This window comes from Diadema antillarum, unplaced genomic scaffold (assembly GCF_040938485.1).
Source record: "Diadema antillarum isolate AM-2024a unplaced genomic scaffold, OU_Dant_1.0 scf00000074, whole genome shotgun sequence".
Lineage (NCBI taxonomy): Eukaryota > Metazoa > Echinodermata > Echinoidea > Diadematoida > Diadematidae > Diadema > Diadema antillarum.
The window spans coordinates 4,870,757-4,892,488 of NW_027270963.1; the positions used below are offsets into that span (position 1 = coordinate 4,870,757).

General features: G+C 38.6%; 1 protein-coding gene across 4 annotated transcripts in view; it reads left to right on the forward strand.

The window, feature by feature from the left end:
* LOC139717325 (ELKS/Rab6-interacting/CAST family member 1-like) overlaps positions 1-21,732 on the forward strand; it is a 128,668-nt gene that overhangs the window by 90,851 nt on the left and 16,085 nt on the right. For all 4 annotated transcript variants that reach the window (XM_071628829.1, XM_071628830.1, XM_071628831.1 and 1 more), the window contains one exon: positions 5,020-5,164. In XM_071628829.1, the coding sequence (XP_071484930.1) occupies positions 5,020-5,164 (145 nt within the window). The remainder of the gene's footprint in view (positions 1-5,019; positions 5,165-21,732) is intronic.

Below are 21,732 nucleotides of genomic sequence, written 5' to 3' on the forward strand. Positions count from 1 at the left end.
TGACAAGTTTAGCAGTTAAGAGGCTCCTAAAAAATCTGCAGCTGAAGCAAAGGGACAAAAACCCAGTGGTCCACTGATATGAACGGTAAATCATTATGAGTTTCAAGGTGGCAAGCCCAATCCAACACATGATTATGAATAGGTACAGAATGCAATATGCAAAGTACCACATGGAGTACAATCCCAGTACTGAGAAATAAAGCATGCTCTCTACAACTGTCTTTTATTGTGATGGTAGTTGAGTTGGAGAGGTCTTTTGTTTACAAAAATGTTTGTTATCAATTTTGAAGATATGAACTCCTAGCAAGAAATGTTTGCTTTTATGATCTAGGACATGCGGAATGTTGTAATTATAGAGACATATCTGTTAGAGTAGCTACAGCCGTAACTCTCCAGATCATTTGCTATGTTGGAGATTGTGATATACTGAATACCTGAGGAGAGTTTGGGGTGTGGCTTTTTCAAGATATTGTGATAAAGTAGGGCTTTGCAGGAACTGCTGGAAAAACCCAGCCATCTTGATAAAGACAAATGGGATGTGGTATCAGTCTGTGGTATCCGAAGATAAGCGCACCTTTGGATTGATCGCAGCTAATAGGGCTAACATCCATCATCTTTTGTGGTCTGCTGTTTTGAATGTGAAATAGGCAATTCTTACCATTGCCAGATATCCGGCCCATCTCGTGTTTAAGTAAGCTTGCAAATATTGTAAGATTCAGTGATTGCAGTGACTGTGCTGGCAGCTAAAGTTGCCACGGTTGATGGATTGTTTTTTTAGCTCATTGCCATGGTAACTGTTGTTATGGTTAGTCGTAGTGGCTCCAAATGCTTTATGGTACAGGCTTCTTGTTGGCATCACTTTAGAGAGGTCAAGTAGGATTTGCAGCATTGTTTTCTTTGTGACAGCTACAACAATTTTAAAGTCTGAAGGGGTCATTACAAGGAATGGGTCTCACACACTACGTACACTTTGTATGTTGTCTTGATAGATTTTTATTTATCTCTTTTCTTCAGAATGCTCATTTCTGTATGTGATTTGTGAAGATTGTTGTTGTGATTTGTTGGTGAGAATGGAATGTGATTACTGACCTATGTGACTGTGGTATTATTTCATGCGTGCCAGTTTACATGCTGGGCAAATTCGGTGAGAGATTTGCAATTTGTGGTCAAAGTGGAATTGAAAGTCTTCCCATATTTTTTGTTTTTCACTTTCAAATGCGAGTAAAATTTGAAGAATACCATTGGCTCTGTATGACACTACATCACATGGCATGAATGATAATTGGTGTAGAAAATATTTTATACAGCACTATGCACTTTTATGTGCATGCATAAATTCATTACACTTTAATAAACATTTTTTAGTGTGTAATAAGAAAATATCTTAAGCAGTGTAAGAAAATTACAAAAGATTCGAGGAAGACCATGATTAGCTTGTACTGCTAAGATCATTAATAATTTGAGTCATATTATTGTGCTAGCTGTTCTGAGACCAGGGGTTCTCATCTGTGGATAAACAAAGGTGGATTATTATCGGGAGGGTATTGAAAGCAAGGCCGTTACCTTCAGAGATACTGGGGCCCTGCAATGCATGAGATGCCATATCTCTGTCAAGAAGCCATCCATTGTAATCAGGCAAGGGAGGGGGGTGGGGGAGGGGAGAAGAGAGAGATGGTAGCACTCCCTCTAGGGGCTGCGATGTGTCAAGAGATAAAAGTCCTGATGGAGGAGCCTTTGATGGAGGGCAATCTCGCCCGAGCTTGGCAAGGTCTCGAACGCTGTCCGCCGATAACACAATCCGCCCTAGATGGATGACTTGCCCAATATACAACGGGAATGTTTAGGGCTGGCCAGCGGTACCAGACGTAATTCTCCCTGCTTTCTTCTTTTTGTCTTAGAATATTCATGAGCTGTGTGGGGTATGATGAAGTAGAACAAAGTTGCCAGTCACAACCACTCCCAAATTTGCACTGCATTCTTTTCTTCTTCTTTTTTTTTTTTTTTTTTTTTTTTGGAGGGGGGGGGGTGAGGGTGTGGAATGGGGTGGGGAGGGGTAACATTAACACAACTGCACACCAGCTCAAGACAGTGACACATTCTTCGGTGACTGATGTTAATGAAAATGGAGCGATAAGAATGCACTGTGAGTCAAGAAAAATGTAGTGCCACCGTAAGTGGAGATAAAGTGGATCAAATGAGGCGGTCATCCCAGGACATTGAAATTGTGGCAACCTTGCAAGCATATAAAATATGTTAGCTTTGCATGGGGCCAGTGGGAGTGGTGGTAGCAGGGACGGTAGTGTGGTGAATTCACCCCAGGCTTTATCTGAAATATTTGTAGGACAGGTGACAAGACACCTAATCTTATGAGGGAGTGGATTACATTTTTTTTGTTGGGGTGGGGGGGGGGGGAGGCTATGGTCTTTTTTGTGGGGATGGGGGCATTACAAGTTGACAATTTGTCCAATCTCCAATTATTAAGTAAGAATGTGAAGAAATGTGAAATTTATCTAAACTTAACATTAAGGAGATACAATTTTGTATGTTGTACACTTGCCAGCACGCATTCTGAAAAGACGAAAAAAAAAAAAAAATCACTTGCAGTGTTTTGATGGTAGTCACATGACGAGACCTCATGCCTTACATAATGCACACATGACATGGATGACTATAAGTATCAATGATGTTGTATCATTAGGGTATACCATAAGTACCACAACAGATGTTAAAATTTAAAACAGGTGCTGTAAGCTGACACCATTGTTAGCGTGGACTTCTTTTTTGTGTGTCTTTAGAGAGTAATCGTTCAAGTAGTTTGCATGAAATTAGATTTCCTCTTTTTGGCAAAGTCATTAATAAGGTTCCTCAGAAAAGTTTTCAGACAGCCATAATTTGCATATTATCAGACCTCTTGATTGCAAAGATGCAGGCAAGAGGAAATAATGTATTATTTCAATTTAATTGTACACACCTAACCTGTTTCTTGCTATGTGAGCAAAGAATGGACTGTAGTTTAATATGAGTAGGATAGAGATTTTCAGAGAGTCATGCAGAGACAGTATTCCTACAGAAAAAAAAAAGTGATGGCCCTCTGTTCTCATGCTGTATAAGACAGACACAACTTATTGAGATTTTATTATGTTACCATGTCATACTGTGGACCGTTATTGACAAAGAGTGAGTCAGTGTCTCGAGGAGTGATTAATTTCTTGGCTAGGCAGTTAATTACAGGATTCATTTAACCGCAATAAAAGTTTGTGTTGACAGACTGAGTTCCTGAAACTTCTAAGTGATAGTCGTCACAAGTTCTGCAGGAAGCGCACTGCAATTTTTGTCTTGATTTATTACGGGCCGTAATGAGAGCAAGGGTTTTCCTGGGAGACAATGCATTCTCATCACATGTCACTGTTGGATAATGCCAGGTTGTCATTAATACAGCTTGTGCAGATTGCTTAGGAAGCTCTTGAATATCAGCTGTGTGCTTTTTAATTCCTTATCTCTGATGTTTTTATCACCTGTGTAATTGAAAACAGTCATCGGCTCCAAGAAATATAATCTGCGGAGTGATCGGGGAATAAAAAAAGAAGAGCAGTGTTCTGCAGCAGCCAAGAGTTTTGAGGAATTCTGAGACGAGATTTTGGCTCATTAACGACGATTTGTGTGTGCAGTTAATAGCGATCTGCATTAACTTCTACCCGATAATGAGCCCTCTTTCGATGGTGTGATGCCTGTGCTTAAATATCTCGAGAATTAACAGTTGAGGAGCTTGTTCATCAGATGACAAATTTCCACCTGGCAGAGAGATTAGCCATCGGCGGAAATGGAGGGTATCATCGCGAAAGTTCTGTCGGATCATTTAGGGTTAATATCGACCGTGTTTGGGCTCAGTTTCCCTCTCTCTCCTGCATGTGTTGCTTATCTTCCGGTGGCTGTAGATAGTGTTGATGGAATCATTACTTTGTGCACAATGCTTGCCCTTTAGCTGTACATCGGCAAGATGGTAGACCTGCGATGAATTTGTGATACAAACAGAATGCATGTTTGTGGGAGCAAAGATGTTTATTTTACCCCTTTCCTTCCCCCCCCCCCTCAAAAAAAAGTCCTGTCAAAGTACTATTCTGAAGATGTTAGAGTTCTTTCGTAAGTCGCCTCACCCACTGTGTGAAATTTACCCAAAGATGTTATTTTGATGTGGATTTTGCATGTGCCAAATGTTAGGACATCTCAACTCCCTATGGCTTTGGCAACAAGAATCTTTTTTGGGGTCACATGATGCTGGAGATACGTAACAATTATTTGTTGTCTTAAGAAAGAATGGTACCATTCTCTTGTGAAGAAGGTATTTTGACCATGGGCCGCACACTGTGAGTCATGTCTCTGCACTGAGTTATCATTGTTGAGTCACCTTCTTAGCTTTTGAAAGTCATTTGCTATTTGCAAATACATTCAACTCCCTGCAAGTAATGAGACCATAAGATATTCTAACATACGTTGTAGCTGTGGATAATATGTGGTTATTTGATTTGTTTCTACAAGAGCAATCAATGAAATTTAAGCTATGCCTCTCACTGTCTATACAATACAGCCATAAGCTAATATTTATGCGCCTGTACATTGTAGTCTCAACTAACGTTTCGTACAGAGCAAAAATTATTATACTTAAATGAATGACTGTATTTCAAATTAAAGAAAATACTGTCACTCGTATTTTTCTTTTTCCCCACATGCCCGATCAGTGTGAGTAGCTCATAATTTTTTTTTTTTTTTTTTTGCGACATAATTGTTTTTTGTACACAATTACAAGAGCTGCTATAAGGTCCAGTGATATTTGTAGATATGTGTCTGTTGCATAAACAGACATTTCGGTAAGATAAAGCAGTGTGTCAGAGCATAATACGTAAAACTAGCTGGTGTCATGAATGCTTTGTGTTTTAATCTAGATCGGTGAAAAAATGAATTCAGTTTGATATGATTCGTACTTGTACTGATGCCTTTAATGCTTTTATGTTTGTTCCCCAGGCAAGAAGCTCTGACTGCAGCCATCGGAGAAAAGGATGCGCACATCGCCCTCTTGGAGCTAAACAGGAAAAGTCCCAAAACGTCAGACGAACTCAGACTGCTCAAGAAGGAGAAGGACGCCCTCGTGCAGCAGCTCAAGGATGAGGTAAGGAAAACAATATTGTGTACAGGTATAACCTGACTGCCTGAGTATTCTAAGAAGGAGAGGACATTCTTTTTTCTTAAAGATTTGGAGATTTGTAGTCATGAAAGAATCTTCACATCAATTTTGTGGGTTTAGAGTCATTATCAGAATTCCATGGTTGATCTTGATTGATTGAGTGAGCAACTGTGTGAATGTTCGGTTGTTTATTTGGCTAGTTGGTTAATGGGTTGATTTGAATTTACTTGAATGAGATGTTCTTGGAGCCACTGTAGAGCTTGGAGAAATTTCTGTGTTGAATACTCCTTTTATAGGGGAAAATATAGACACTACGAAATACTGTACCTCAAAGATGGGGGAAGAAGCATTGTTTGGATTCCAATGCAACGTTTGCTTGGAGGAGGGATACAAACTGTAATTGATCAGACCCATGGCAAACATTGTCAGGGGAAAAAGCTTGTATGTTTTTGATTGCTTTCAGAAAGGGTTAGCACTCGTGTTTATTAGGAGCTGAGCACGTTGTGTGTCATTTGTGCACAAAACGTAGCAAAACATGCCCGAGATTCCTGCACAACTTTGTCGTCTCTGCAGCGTGAGATCTACACAGCAAACATTGCTGGCCATTGTGTGTGTGTGTGTGTGTGTGTGTGTGTGTGTGTGTGTGTGTGTGTGTGTGTGTGTGTGTGTGTGTGTGTGTGTGTGTGCGTGTGTTTTGGGGGCATTGTGGAATTGAGGTACACTGAGCATTTGTTAGTGGGACAGATTCCGCGACAGTGTTTCCAGGCTGCAGCCAGAAATGACGAAACTGATATGCAACGCAAGATGGCAGCTTGGAAGCACGCCGTGCGTAATCGGGTAGGCACCGACTGCCCGACATACTTGTGGCACATCCAATCGAACTCGAAGAGAGCCTCTCACTGCAGACAGGGAGGGTTTGCGCTCACAATTGAGCAATTTCCGGACGGAAGAATTCAACTTGTGGTTGCTCTGTGGAAAATCAATAACCAACAATTCGCTTTACATGTGTTTTATCTGTCTGTCTTTCTGTCAGTGGCTTCTCTTGCTGTCTTGATTTAGTGGGGTTTTTTTCGTTTTTTTTTTTTTCAAGATTGTCATTCTTGTTGCTGTTGGCAATCAGTAACTTTTTTTTTCTCTCCTTTGTGGCAGTGGTATTGCTCTTTATGAACCCACTTATCGCAATTCTTTTTTTTTTTTGGTACACTTCCATGGAGTTGAATTTGAGAATGCCCACTTATTGTAGAGATGATGCAGATGTTGAGAATGGAATGTAAGTTAAACATTTGTGTCATCTGTGCATGGGGTGCATGGTCTTTCTTGTCTGCGTGCTATTTGAAACAGAGATCAAGCCTTAATGTGTTTTATTCGCTGAGTGGCACACAGGCTCAAAGTGCTTTCTTTGTTGATTTGCTCGGATGTCTTGAGACTTGATTTCAATAAATAAATAGGGATTACCTACAAATGTAAATCCTGTTGTCTCACCCTTGCTTTCTTGTTAGTCTTTGGATGAGTTTATGAAAAAAATTTCTGAGGCAGAATCACGATCCTAGACACATATTTTTGGGTAATAGATAAATGCAACCATGTTTAAAATGCGTTTAGAAATGCCTATTTGAACACCATTCAAAGGGCAATTTTAAATGGCGCCCCAAGAATCGCGTTTCACACCACGTTGGCAAACGCCCTTCGAAATGCGTTTTAAAACATTCTCTCTCTTGAGTTAGGTTAATGCAGCCTTAGGTACATTGGTACTCCTGATCAGGCTTACTAACTTTACAATGAGGTCAAGTTCGGAAAGATTAGTTACGTCGATGGAAAAGCTTGGAAAGTGAAGCTAAGTACCCGGGTATATTCGGACACATAAAGAGTTAGTATTAAACCATCTTGGGATTGGTCAAGTATGTGTACAGGATGATAGCATGATAAAACCAGTCAAAATACGTATTATAATTTCCCCAGAATTTCTCCAGAAAATATCAAAAGAAATGTTGTATGCAATTCATCTAAAATTGCCAGAATATATCTTCTTTTTATATATCTTATATTTATTTCATTTGATTTTATTTTCACATCTGATAAAACACATTTTTTATATACAAAGAATGTAAGAACTATACATAGAACATAGGAACAATACAGGAAAAAAAAATTCTATGAACATATTGGCAAAAGACAAAACATAGCATCTTGTCATACAGTGTTAGTCGCAATTAACCCTTTTGAATGAGAAAAGTAGTCAGGTATCTCATGGTATTTGAAGGTTTGTCTGAAAATCAAATCCTCCCAAAGAAAACGTGTGCTCAAGAGTATTTCTCCAACTTGAAAAGCTCATATGCTCATACATTATTGGTGTCTGGATCTTGAATCTGGCCAATTACCTAGTGTAAGCAGACCCTGCTTTTCCACTTTGCGACGAGAGCATATACCCGTCTCTCTACAATAGTGCGTGTTACACTCTGTGTAGGGTGGTTTCTGGAAGATTCAATTGGATTACAAATTGCCAAGCGCGCTGAGACAAATTGCCCTTCTGAGTCTTATGACTTTAGCACATGGTGGATGGATAGCTTGGTTAACTTCAGGCATATGTGCACTCTTTTCCTTTTATTTTGGATACTTTTTTTTTAAAGTTATCAGCCATTGTTTCCAGTTCGTCTCTTTCCCTGAAAGTGTAACATGGTGTGAATTGATCTCGGTTTTGGAAGCGTCTACCTAATGAGCCAACAATGTACCCTTACTACTCACTAGGCTGAAACTTTTAACAAAAATGAATTGAAAGGAGAGCTTCAAAGTCTTGTGAAAGGGGATGTATGCATGGGCATAATATTATAGCATACTGGAATGTGGTATCCACACATCTCTGTAAATGAGTCGTGGTTAAATCTTTGATGAAACGAAGCATCTTTGTTACATCATTCCAAAAAGGTAAAAAACTAAATGGAAAAAAAAAAGATAGATACACCTTGCATACATTTTACAAAATTTTATGCATGAACTCTGGCTTTGAAAATAAATAAAGAAATTTTGAAAAGAATAAAACAGTGCCATAATGGGAGGGCAAATGTTTCCAGAGGTAGGGAGGAGCAATTCTAAAAGCAAGTGGTTTCTCTCCGAATTTATTATTCAATAGGAATGGAGTCAAGGATCCTTTCTCATTGCTATTCCATGATTGTCATCAGGGGGAAAAAACAAACAAACAGCAACACCAAAATACCACTTGCAAATACAACCAGCCACAGCTGTATTTAGCAACAACAACAAAAAAAAAAAGGAAAAAGAAGAAGGCACTCCAAACAAATAAACAAAAACCAATAAGGCACAGAGATGACACAATACAAATCCCATGCATGCATTCAAGGTATGTTTCCTGTCTTCTTCCCTTTGAGCCCAATAACAAAAAGTGAACACTATGACGCATCCGGCCCACTAATGACTGCAACAAAGAAATTGCTCGGAGGGAGAAGAATGAAATGGGTTCTGATGGAAGACGCAGACAGCTGAAGCCAAGTAGGAGTAACCTGAGCCTTGTAAACTTGCAGGACAATTGGATGATGATGATGTAATTGAGAGAGACACATATATACCCACACACTGTCAAAGCAAACAATTAAGAGTCTAGGAAAGGATGCATTCACACCGGAAAACTGTGTAAAGAATTGACTGTCATCTGATGTTGTGCTGTTCCTAGGTTTCTTTCCATTATAAAGACACCCTTGTTTTAACTACAGCATTCTCCGTTCACACTAGGGAACTATGTAAAGAATTAACTGCGATCTTATTTCTTGCTGTTCCTTGGTTTATATTCTGCTTAATTGCTTTCCATTGTAAAGACACCCTTGTCTTAGTGTTCTCTTTTGCTTTTGTCAGAATAGCATATGCCAAAATTAGGATAAGACTGCCTATTTTGTAGAGGGATTGATGCAAAGTAATCTTTTCATATTTTCTTTCATATCCTGTGAGAGGTAGAATTTGTGCCTTTGTTGTCAGAAAGAGAATGGCAAATTTATACAGATTTATGGTGCATTATGAGCTTTCATAAAATTTTGTGCTTTAGGGAAGTCATAATGTTGGTTTGCAGTGAGTGGATTTCTTCCTTAAAAGCTCACATGATGCTTTAATAGCAGCTAAAGGCAATTAACTTCCAACCATCAATCCAGTGATTACCAAGTCATGATAGATTAATGGCATCAGGCCACTTTTTCATCCAGTCAGAAGATGTGTGTGTAGTTTGGCTCAAGACTTTTAGATCACTGTCTAAATCTAGATGACAGGTGCTTTCATGATGACAATACTTGCTTCAGAGTTGTTTCAGAATGATTAAAATTTTTAAGATCCAGTTTAGCAGTGAGGGTAGCTTTTACTCTGTTAACAAAATGTACTATCTACTCACAATTTAAATGGATTCTGTTTTGCAGGTAGATACTTGAACTACCCTTCATTTGGTAGCCCCCCCCCCCCAAAAAAAAAAAAAAAAAAAAAAAACCCACAACAACAACAGCAACAAATGAATAACCAAAACAACAACAACAAACAAACAAACCCTGGTTTTCTTTCATGCTTCAGAATTCAACAGGATGCTACTCAAACATACTATGGAGCATAGAGTAATACACGTAGTAGACAGTGATACACTTGTATACTGGTGTGATATGATGTACACAATGATATAATATATGGCTTGATACGATATGATGATATGGTTTGTGTAATATGTATGATATGATGTGATGCAATGCGATGCGATGCGATGCGATGTGATACGTGATACATGTCTGATGTGATATGATATGATATGTTCTGATGTGATATACGGTGATACATGTGTGATAAATAATATCATAGGTCTCCATGTATGCTATGATAAATCATAGGTCTCCATGTATGCTATGATAAATCTTGTGATATGGTGTGATATTGCTGTAGGTTATATAATTTGCAAGTATGAGTTAAAACTTTAAATGTGTGGTACACAAAGTAAAGATAATAATGATAACAAGGAAGTTCTTGGCAGTTCATGATGATCACCATCATGTACAACTTCCCAAGATACACAGAGGGAGATGTAGGGGATTTTAATACAAAAGGGTTTTCGCCTATGAGAGAAATCCTTGTGCGATGTCTGCTCTCCCGATAACATCTGCCTTCGGATGTCTGTCTGGGCATTGTTTAGTTGTCTGGCCACATGAGGGAAGGGTGTTGGCAGAAATCCTCTGGTGTTTTCCCTCCCCTACCACACCCCCTATCCCTAACTCAGGCACTAACTATATGGGACTAGACACCTCTCATCCTTGAACAGTAAAAGGCAATAACAGATGACAAAAATTGATGGCTAGTGCTCAAGCTAAAGAAATTTTACTGGGTCTTATTTCTTCACCTTTGGCGTTGTTTGAAAGACACTTACACAACAGTCAGCAGCTCTGGGTGGATTAAATGAAGCCGTTCAAGAAATTGACAGCAGTTTGTCAATAGACTTTGCCTGTCAATAATTCTTGCCCCCTTGTGATGGTAACTCCCACCCCCACTTCCTTTCATGGCACTCAGTCAGTGTATTCACTTTAATACAGGGAGAGGTTGAATGTTGGAGTCAGTCGGGGGGGGGGGGGGGGGGGGGGCGTTTCATCAACGAGTTCGTCGCAGGTTTTCACCGACAAATTTGCTATCAGCCAATCAGACGCAAGGATTTCAGTAGCTTTTAACAGTTGTCAGTGTAAATCACTGACATTAAATCACTGACAAAAAATTTCATGAAACGGTCCCCTGATCAGGCATGAAAATTTCTCGTTGATAGAAACTTTTTACTCTTTAATATCCACATCTGCATTTGTGAATACAAGTGGGTTTTTTTTTTTTGTGTGTGTGTACGTGTGTTTTGTTTTGCATAATCGTGTGTGTGGTTACAAAAGCTTTGCACATGGTATGTATTCTTGTGCTTGTTCTTTTTTTTCATAAGCACTCTTTAAAAATGATGGAAATTTACATGTTTCGCGTGGATGTATGCTTGAATTCTTGTAGCAGGTGCAAAATATTTAATCTGTTGTGTCTTTGTATATCAGCATGTCCTAATTCAAAGCAACAAGAAAAAAATCAACAAACAAGCAAACAAATAAAAACCTCTCTGAGCATCATTTTTTTTTTCATAAGCACTCTTTAAAAATGATGGAAATTTACATGTTTCACCTGGATGTATATATCTGAATTCTTGTAGCAGGTGCAAAATCTTAAATCTATTGTGTCTTTGTAATACTGGCATGTACTAGTTCAAAGCAATAACAACAACAAATGAACCAACAATTAACAAATAAAATCCTCCTGGAGCATCAAATTTTTGCCGCATTATTGATGGTTAGGATATTTTTATGGGTTGTCACATCGTGATACCGGTGCAGGAACCCTTGTCAGGATGTGACTTAAGTAGGTCTTGTGCTTGCATGGCGAGTCGATCCAAACTGAAGACCGCTTTTCCTGGTGAAGAGCTGCCACCAGCATAGACTCCCTCAGACATCACTCATCTCATTTTTAGAGCAATAAATATGTCCAAAGGCATTCCCCGTATTATGAGCACGCCACGGCTTGGTCCTCCCGTCATTAATTCCGCCTGTGTGATGGGAGCCGGAGACGCGCGGGCCGCACGACAGCATGAAAAGGGACTCCAATAAAATACGGTTCACTCACATCGGCACCTGTTGTAGCCCGACTTCATCGCAAGCGAAGCGACCCGCCCCGGCGGTCGGGGGTCAGGGAGTGGGGAGAAAATGCAGAGATTCTCCCTACATGGCATGATCAGAATGTTGCGTTGGGACGAAGAATCCATTTTCCCAGCTACCCAGAAACATCTTGGTTTATGCTCCAAGGGAGTTGCTTTTGCATAGATAAGAGAAATAGGAAATATATAGGTCTAGATAGATGTATAGAAAGAGAGAGGGGAGGGAGAGTTAGATTGAGAGAGAGAGAGAAGGAGAAAATGAGAGAGCATTAACCGACAAAATGAATAAGTTCATCTCGGCTTACACGTGGATGCATGCACGCATATCAGGATATATGATTCCATCCCTCATACCCGGTAGACGGTATTTTAAGAGGCTGATCGGAATTTCTCTGGGGAAGATGAGCTTAATAAACTGGCAGAAAAGATTTGGCCATACATTCAACTCTCCCCAATCACAACTTTTACCCTGCAGTTCAGTGTGCATGCATGTCCTGGGCTCTGTGGCATAAAAGTTGAGAACTGTATTCAGAGATTTTCTGAATTATCTTTGATTTCATCTTTTTATGCAACAGGGTCCTGATCCCACAAGTTCTCATTTGTGTAGGTTGCCTATGAAAACAGTTTATGAGAAATTAGTTTATATATATACTTTATTTGTGCAGTTTTTTTTTTTTACATATTTCAACAATGTGGCTTGTAATGATTGCAGAACTTACAACTAGTATTATGTTTTCATGTTATTTACCATGTTTTTATTCATCAAAAATAGATATCATGGATATGAAGTGACAAATTTGTTAGTTTTTTTCTTGAATTTGATTTAATTAACATGCATGATGCATTCAATCTTCTCATTGTGGACCAAGCTATGATATTTTGTCTTAAGAAAATATCTTTACTGTGCATCATCAATTTTTTTTTTCTGGAAAGATGGGAAGCTCTGTGATTTTATGAGAAAAAAAAATGTATGACTAGGAAGACAGAAAGTTTTCTTTATATGTTTCATATGCTTGCTTGTATACACACACACACTTTGACATCATTGTGAATGCTGGTTCCATAGTTTTTAAGGGGAGTTGGGGGTACAACATGTAGCTCTCTTGGCTTATACCAATACAAATGGAGAATGGACTGCTGACATTAAAAAAAAGTAAATAAATAAAATAGAAAACAATCCAGAATGTACATGTAGATGCAGATTACAGTTCCATACAGTTGAAGAGGTGGAAGTGAGAATAGTTTTTCAAAGAAACGTGACTTCAAAAACATTTCTCCTGCTGAAAGTTTAATCTCTGACCAAGACCTCTCCTTGAACTACAGAGAAATGGGTGCAAGATTTAACACCGTAAGTCACATGCCATCTGAGAACAACATTGTCAAAGTTTAGACAGATAGCGACAGCTGGTGTGAACTGGAGCTTTAAGAAATGATATTACATTTTCATTTTCAAATAAAGAGGTGAAAGTTTTGTTTAAAAAGAGGATCAGAAGAGTTTTTTAAAAAGATTTTATAATTCATTGTGGATTCACTGTGGATTGCCACCTAGAGTTTCTTAAGATGGTTGCAGAGAACAGCAGAAGCCTCTAGCTGTTTGAAATGTGAATTCTGCATTTTTTGTTGGTGAAATATTCTTGGATGTAGACTTGAAATATTGAAGACAAATATTTTTTTCTGGGTCTTCAGGAATTTGCTCTGAGCTGTTTCAGAGAGAGTGACCCATCAAAAAATATGACTGCTGACAAAGTGCCTAGGATTCAATTTTTAGATCCTGTGCGTGGCAATTAAGCTTTAAGTGAGCCTGTAACAAGACCAGGATCAAAAATAAACAAGCCAAATATATATAAAAAAGAGAAAATAATATCAGCAATAGCAAAATTTGAATATAAGGTAAATGCCACTTCAACTATTTTTCCAAGATGACTTGGTGGACGAGTAAAGAGAAGTGACCTCTGAAATTGACCAGTGGTATTGCGTGGGTCTTGGGCGTGAGATGGCCCCGAGGTGGACTGAGTTGCGGTGGCGACACCCAGCTCCAGCCCGGCCCGCAAAGTGCCAAATTGATTTAGCGATGAGTCTTGAGTGGTGTAAATTACCTGCTTTACCCCTGGCACACAGTCCTGTAATTCCATATTTACTATGACAGCGCAGAGCAGGTGCAGTGTCGGAACTGGCACTACGCTAGGGCCTGTTCAGACTGCCTAGGTCTGTTCACATTGGGGGGTGAATGCTGCTTTTTGTGGCCGTGTGCCAGATCATATATTGTAAATGATTGATGGTGTCTTGAGAAGCGGAATGTTGTAGCTGATGAATGAATGGCTGGATGGATTGATGGATGAATTGATGGATATCTGGATGAATGCCTAGAGTGGGTGAGAGAGTAATATATGAATGAATGGATGGATGGATTTGTGCATCCAAACATAGTGTATCGTATGCTTACAATATTTTGTGTTGTAAGTGTGAAATATTTGTGTGGAAAAGTTTGTGGTCTACAGAACTATTGCTTATTTTTCTGCAGATATTGAATTGTGTACAAAATAGTCCCATCTGCAAAATTACAAAAACAGCAATGCTTACTGAAAACGGTCCAGCCTGAAAAATTGATCTCACAAAATTTCCACATTTACAGTAGTGAACAAGTACTTACAGGGCCTGCAGGACCGTTAGAAATGTATGTATGCTCTGCATTTGCACCCCTGCAGTCTTAAAAGTTGCAGCTGCATCCTTTTCCACACACTTTTCATAGCTGATGTATAAGTTTATGGTTTCCCAAAATTAAGTGTCAGTCTGTGTCACTGTTCTGTGAGATTTGTAATGTAGAACAGTGCTGTGGCTACATACATAATATAAGTGATTATTTAATTACCTTTGGGAACAGTGATTTAAGAATGTTCAAGATATCACTTTTGATGCATATGTGTAGGTCAGTTGTATCAAAAAACATCCTACCATATAAAATTTTTGCAATGAAGCCTAAAATATAAGGAGATATCACTATTTTTCTCATTAAACCATGACTGTAGACGGTCTAGTCTGGAAACATTTTTATTACAACTATTGTTCACATTGTGTATATTTAACAATATTCAACATCGATTATAGGCCTACTGGTTCAAATTTCTACATTGGTTGTTTCTATCTCTAACTCACGTTTCAGAACTATCTTGAAGCACTAATGTTGGGTTTTTGTTTCATCTGCAAATGGTAAATTATGCCTTTAAACTGATTTTGTTCGATGAAAAAGAAAGGCAAAACGTTCTTGTCTTTTTGTTATCAGAGAGATCAAAGACAAAAAAATTCTGGTAACAATTTGGGAAGATTAGAATGTCTGCTTATTTTAATCCATTTTGTCTATGGAAAAGGAAACTGAAATAATTTACTTCAGTAATTTCTCTTTTCATATTTTTCTTCAGAAAGATTGAAGCCCAATAAAATTGATTGGAAAAATGCAGCTGGGGAGTTTGGAAGTCTGCTGCGTGTCAATTATGCAATGAGTAACATTAGTGATACTTGTACCATGTACAGTAGCAGCACAATGAGATTAAAACACGGTACAGATCATCCGCTGTACACAAAATCAACATTAAGCAAAGGATATACTTTCATTGAGGTAATCCTTGTGAATGGGTTACTACATATGCTGTATATTTCACAAGCTTAATATACAATAAATTTGGACTTATAAAACAATGTCATAAGTGTTTGACTCTGCAATTAAAAACCACAGTAAAGGAATGAGAAAGAAGTACTAGAACTTTTCAAAAAAGAAAGAAATAAAAAAAAAAGTGCTTTCCAACCTGTGCTGCAATAACAAGGCATTTTGGTAACAGGGAGGCAGCATTTTTGTGAGTTATTTATTTTGCCAATATTGGATGAACTTGTGAAAATTGGAAACAAAAAACATAGCAAAGTATACAGTATATACAATTTATGCACAACGCACTCGTGGTACACTGCATCTTATGTTATTTGAGTGTAAAAAGCCATGCTCCCTGTGCTATATTTGTGTGGATATGAACACCCCTGAACACTTTGGACTAGAATTAATGTGGTGTCTCATGTCTAGCAGGTCTCATGTCACTAGTAGTCAGATTTCTTCCTTGCTAACAAGTTTCTTGATGATGGAAGAAAAAAGACAAAGAAAAGGGCAGACGGGGAGGGGAAAGAAAAAAAAATGGGAGAAGAGATTGTGCCCCATGGGCTGTATCACAGACACATTAAACCGGTAATGGAATCAAAGTGATTTGGTTTTTTGGCCTCAACCGTTACATTGGCTAGGGTTACGCACGTCCGCTCGCAAGCAGGTCGTGATGTGAGATGGTCGTGAAATTCACAGCAACATGGGAATGTACAAGCCAAATTGTATGTGGATATGTGACAGTTTGGAGCACCCTTCCAGGAATACTGCATGGGGCAACCGTTGTTAGAACAAGTCAAATACTTGCATCTATAGATATGCAAATACTTGTATTTCAATTTGATATCCTAAAAGCTCCAAATTTCCTTTGTTTTGAACCTCAATATGATAAAGCCTTGGTGCAGTAAACTGATTTAGGTGTTTGCAAGAAATTTGTTGTGACAAAATTTTGAAGCAAGAATAAATAAACAAGAGAGATTGAAAGAGTTTTTGATTTTTGGAAGATTATAAGGTATAAAGATGATGCATGTTTCAAACTAGTGGATCTCTTCATTTTTCCATGTTTCATCTCCATATCCTTCTGCCATTCAAGTTTTGTATTCATTTGGTCCCTGTCGTACCCACATAAATTTGGCATTGTTCGGGGGCCACCCGCACATTTGCCAGGTTGGCTGGCAAACATCCCCCAAATTGTAGCAGCGTGGAGCCGCACCTGTTTTGATCGGAAGATAATTGGTGCGATCGGCATGGAGCATACTGGAGTCTTGTGATCGGGATGTTTGTCTGTGAGCGAGGTGAAAAAAGAGAGAAAGAGATAGAGAGAAATTTCACGGTAGCAGATGCAAATAAATAGTGCAAGCCCTGAAAAAAGACAGAGGGATATCCTCCAATGCTGACATTGATGTGATCAAAGAGCCAAGTCAAGTGCTCTTTTATTATGTGAAAAAAGTGAAAATATGTTGAATTTTCTTTATATTTTATTTATACTGTTGTACGCATATGACTCACAAGCTGTAGTAGTCTCCTCATCCAGCGGTTCCAACACAAAAATTTTAAAAATTCATAACTTTTGCATCGATTGTCCAATTTTCCTCAAACTTTCACTGATGTGTTCTACTAACATTGTTGCATTCTCTCAATCCTTATGTTTATGAAGGTGAACTTGTCCTTTAAAGCATGAAGCGCCTCTTCATTTTCTAGACCATTTATCTTGATTTGATATTTCTGGAAGTATGCAAAGTATGCAAGTTGCTCAGTGAATTGTTTCTGGCTTTTCCTACTCAGGACAGTTTTAGCAGCAAGCAGGAAACGGACCAAATTAAATTGCATTAATGTGGGATAAGTTCACCTTTCGAAGTCTGGCTGAATGACCAACATATTGGTCGAAGGCACGTCACACCTCGGGTTCAGGTCGCAGAGAATACATTGCCACACATTGAGAGCATGGAGAAAGTTCACAATTATTTACATTTGAATTAAGTAAAGAGATGAAGTGGTCAGATAGGTATGCCCCTTCAAAGGTTTGACGGCATTTAAAATAATCATCAAAATCAAGTGAGCATCATCGTGAGTGGGTAATTCTCTGACGTGGGAATGGTGAAATAGAACATTAAAACAATGTCACCATTACTGCTTCTTTTACTTCATTATGCTCTAGTAAGTGGTACCTTGTAAATGTACAAAAGGATACCGGCTAAATACAGCAATTACTGAAAATCTGGACCGGCTGATTTCACCTTGTTAAAAGTGCATGGTACCTCGTTATAAGTGAGCTCATTGTAAGCAGGCTTGTTATAACGGGGTCTCCCTGAATGGACCGAGGCGGAATATCTCTCCACCTGACGCATGTCTTATATCAAGATTATGCATCGTGAAGGTTTGCAGTTGATTTGTAAGATTGTTATAAACCCAAACATACGGGCAGATTGTGCAAGAAACTTACCTACATTTTACTGTAAATCTTGGAAATAACAACACAAATACACAGTACACTCCCATCCTCATCCTTTTCTGTTTGTTTTTTTAAACTAGACCTTTTGTAAAGACTGTAGAGATTTGTAGCTGCCACAAGACCCGTCAAATGGGCACTCCCCTGATTGAACATGAATGAGTGCTGCAGACATGTGGCACTGGGTCGCTTCTGCACTCTCGCCCCACTCACACACACACACACACACGCACACCTTCCTCCTTCGACGACGTCACGTCATGCTGCTAACAATTTCTGTACTTCCTACCAGATAATAGAAAGGTTACAGTCGCAGCTGACATACCTCAATGTTTTTGCTGGAGAATTTGGGAGGAAAATGAAGACAAATTGAAGGCGCAGCTGAAAAATCTCCCTCAATCACTTTCACTGTCATGCCGGCTCTCTCCCTCTCCTCTCCTTCTCGTCATGTTGTGGAGATGCCCCGTTCACACCGGGGGAAGTTCGTGAAGATCTTGCTCTGGGGAGACAGTTAGACAGTGCAACCAGTGCTGTCAAGTCTTACAAGATCTGCAGGATGCTCCCTGGAAAAAAAACAAAAAAATTATAAATCTCTTTATATCCTGACAGCAAATAGAAAGATCTCCCTTATTTGGAAAATAATTCTAGCCAAGTGAGATTTCTGAAATGCATAAATACTTTCCAGACTATGCCTTTGATATCTCCTTGAATATGATGTGTGAGAGTTTGCAGCCTTATACAACCCATTAGTGTATATGTGATGACTGATTTTTCATAATAGTAAAATGTACAGGAATTAGTGTACATTGCAGAGGCAAAAGCTTGAACTTGCATCATGAGGAACTTAACTTGCATTTTACATTTTGCAGTAATTAAGAAATGGAAGAAGTTTCCTGTATGTAGACTTCAGACAGTTTCACCACACTTTCAGTTCCCAACCAATGAGTGCATGATTTTTTGATACATGAAGCTGATCAAATCAGATATTCCAATATTTATCATAGGAGTAGCCCATCTTTTTTGCAGCCTATTTGGAATTGTAAGTGGGATTTTCTTTCTTATATCATTTTGATCCTCTCCATTTTTATATGAGCTTCAATTGAAAAATGCAAAATATCCACTTGCAAGATACAGGTCTATACATTAAGACAGCAGAAGAAAGCTAATGTATGGAGGATGTTGTACATCACATGCTCTTCTCTGAATAAAATGTTTTATGAATGAGTGTACAAATAGGCTGTTCATGAAAGAAGTAATTTGCTTATAGCAAGCCTCCCCAATACTTATTTTGTCTGAATATTGCCATTGTCCTTTGAATTCAATGCCAGACTTTTTCTTTGTGAAGAATTTCAGTATGTAGTCTTTCATCACACTTTAAAATCATCATTATTTATGCAAGATATCATTTTCCAGATATTTCTTTCAAAAAAACATTTTTTTTTCCTGTTTAGATCAGAGTACTGATATAATGAATTAATACCAGTATTGTGGTATGACCCCTGATGTCATGTCACAAGAACATAACTGATAGTCAATCTTTCAATTTACTTTAGCAAAAAAAAAAATCATATGTTGATCTTTAGACGGACTGAAGCCCCATTTTATCAGAGCCTTTCAAGCTAGAGTTACCGTGACAACATCCAGGTAGCGTGCGGATAATCTTTTTTTTTCCCCCGCCTGTTAAAATAGTCCCCTCAAAATGTTGTGATACTGTGAGCCACACACTAGCTCTCCTTGAGTTAAGGATGATAAGAACATTGGAGTTTAATGTATTTATTTATTTAGTGAATCGTTTTTTTCAGGAAATATGATGGGATGAAATGTGACTCAGTGATGGTGTCCCCATGGTTCCTGTCACACACCCTGGTGGTGCCTGGCAGGCAAACCAGGTGTTCTCTCAGCGAAGTTAATCGACAAATTTAGAGGATGTTGGAATCCTTCTTTTTTTTCCCCCATAGCGCCGTTCCTGAAGATGCTTTCACGGGAGTCGTCAGTCCCTGTGCAGCAGTATGTTACTGTTTCATGTGCAACTTGTTACGTGGCCTGTCGCTGATTTGCCCCCCATTGCCGAGCGTGGACGGCGGAGGTGGATGGTTTCAGGGGGGATGTGGCTGGGATGATTAAGGTGATGAGTTTGTTGGGAGAGGAGGAGATGTTGCGTAGGATGGTGTGAAGAGTAAAGAGGAAAGAGGAGGAGGTTGGTTGTGGAGATCTCCCATCTGTGAGGGGTCAAAAGAGAGGTTTGGAGAGGACAAAGAGAGAGAAAAGCAAAGTTCATCTACATTTTGCCAAGTTTTGGAAAGGCCCTGTGTACTTACACAACCATGTGATACCTTGCATTCACACATCTGATATTGTCATGGCGACCAGCCTCCTAATCTCTTCTCAGTTTGAACTGAAGGAGATATTCCGCAATTAGTTGTGAAGCAAATTTGAACAAGTCCTGACAAGGGGGGGGGGGGGGGGGGAGAGTACCACTTAACTTTGCTGTTCTTCTGTGACAGTGGCATTGCTTCGCTGGAAATTTAAGACTGTTTACAACTTATGTAAATGTTGCTATTTTGTGAATCTGAGAGATATATAGTGTATAATTATGTCATATGCCCTTGCATAAAGATTCATTTATTGGTTTGGGTTGAGATTTTAAATTTCCCTTCATTTTTGAAAAATGTTGTCGTAAATGTGCCACATCATATTGATTATGAAAATGTGCCCAGTTTTTCCCCGAATCATATTAACATAATTGAGAATGATCTCTAGTCAAAATAGAAACACTAGGTTGTTTGCAATGTATTTTTGATTATTGAAATGTACCCTCTTTTTAAACCCTGTAATTTCCTGAGTCACTTTAACATAACTCACAATGGTTTCAAATCAAAATAGAAACACTGGAATCGCGTAAATGTTGTATTGATTATTAAAATGGACCCTATTTTTTAATGCTGTATTCATGTGATTAATCACCTTAGTCACTTTGCTCTAACTCACAGTGATTTCCAATCAAAATATAAGCCCTTGCATCTTGGGAAATGTCATATTAATTAGCAAAATGTACCCTGTTTTTCAATACTGTTTCCTGTAATTTCCTTAGCCACTTTGACATAAGTCACAATAATTTCTAATCAAAATAGAAACATTGGGATCTCAGATTGCCTCTTGGAACATGTCTCCCCTTCTACATGAGTGAGGTTTGTTTACTGTAAACCGTCAGAATTTTCATTTACATTTAGTTCTAGAACTTCATTTTTGTGTTTGTGAGTGCCATTCATAAGCATTGCAAATAGTCTATAGGTTATGCCTGGTAATCACCTAATTTTGTAGTTCTTTTTGGTGATACAAAAATATCTCTGAATGACTAGCTTGCAGTTGGAATTTGATCTCTATGAAATGAGAGCGCATAATTCTTTGGATCAGGCTAATTTCTTGCATCAAAGGAAAAGTTTTGCCCGCTAAGAATGGCGATGACCTGCCTCGCAAGGAACTTGGCCAGCTCATAATGACATCTTGATTTTTTTCTCTCTCACTTTTATTAATCATCATCAAAATGGACAGTGTAATCTATTCATTGATCATTCATGAAAGCACATGACATTCAGCCATTCTGTAGATATCAGACTTATTTCAGTAATCAAAGATTACTGTTGTTAGAGCACATGTTAGAGCACATTTTGCCAGCGTTTGTACAAGTTGGCCAGCCCTCTAAATTACATTGCAATATTATGTGTGTGTGTTTGTGTTTAGTTGTTCACAAACAAAATAATGAT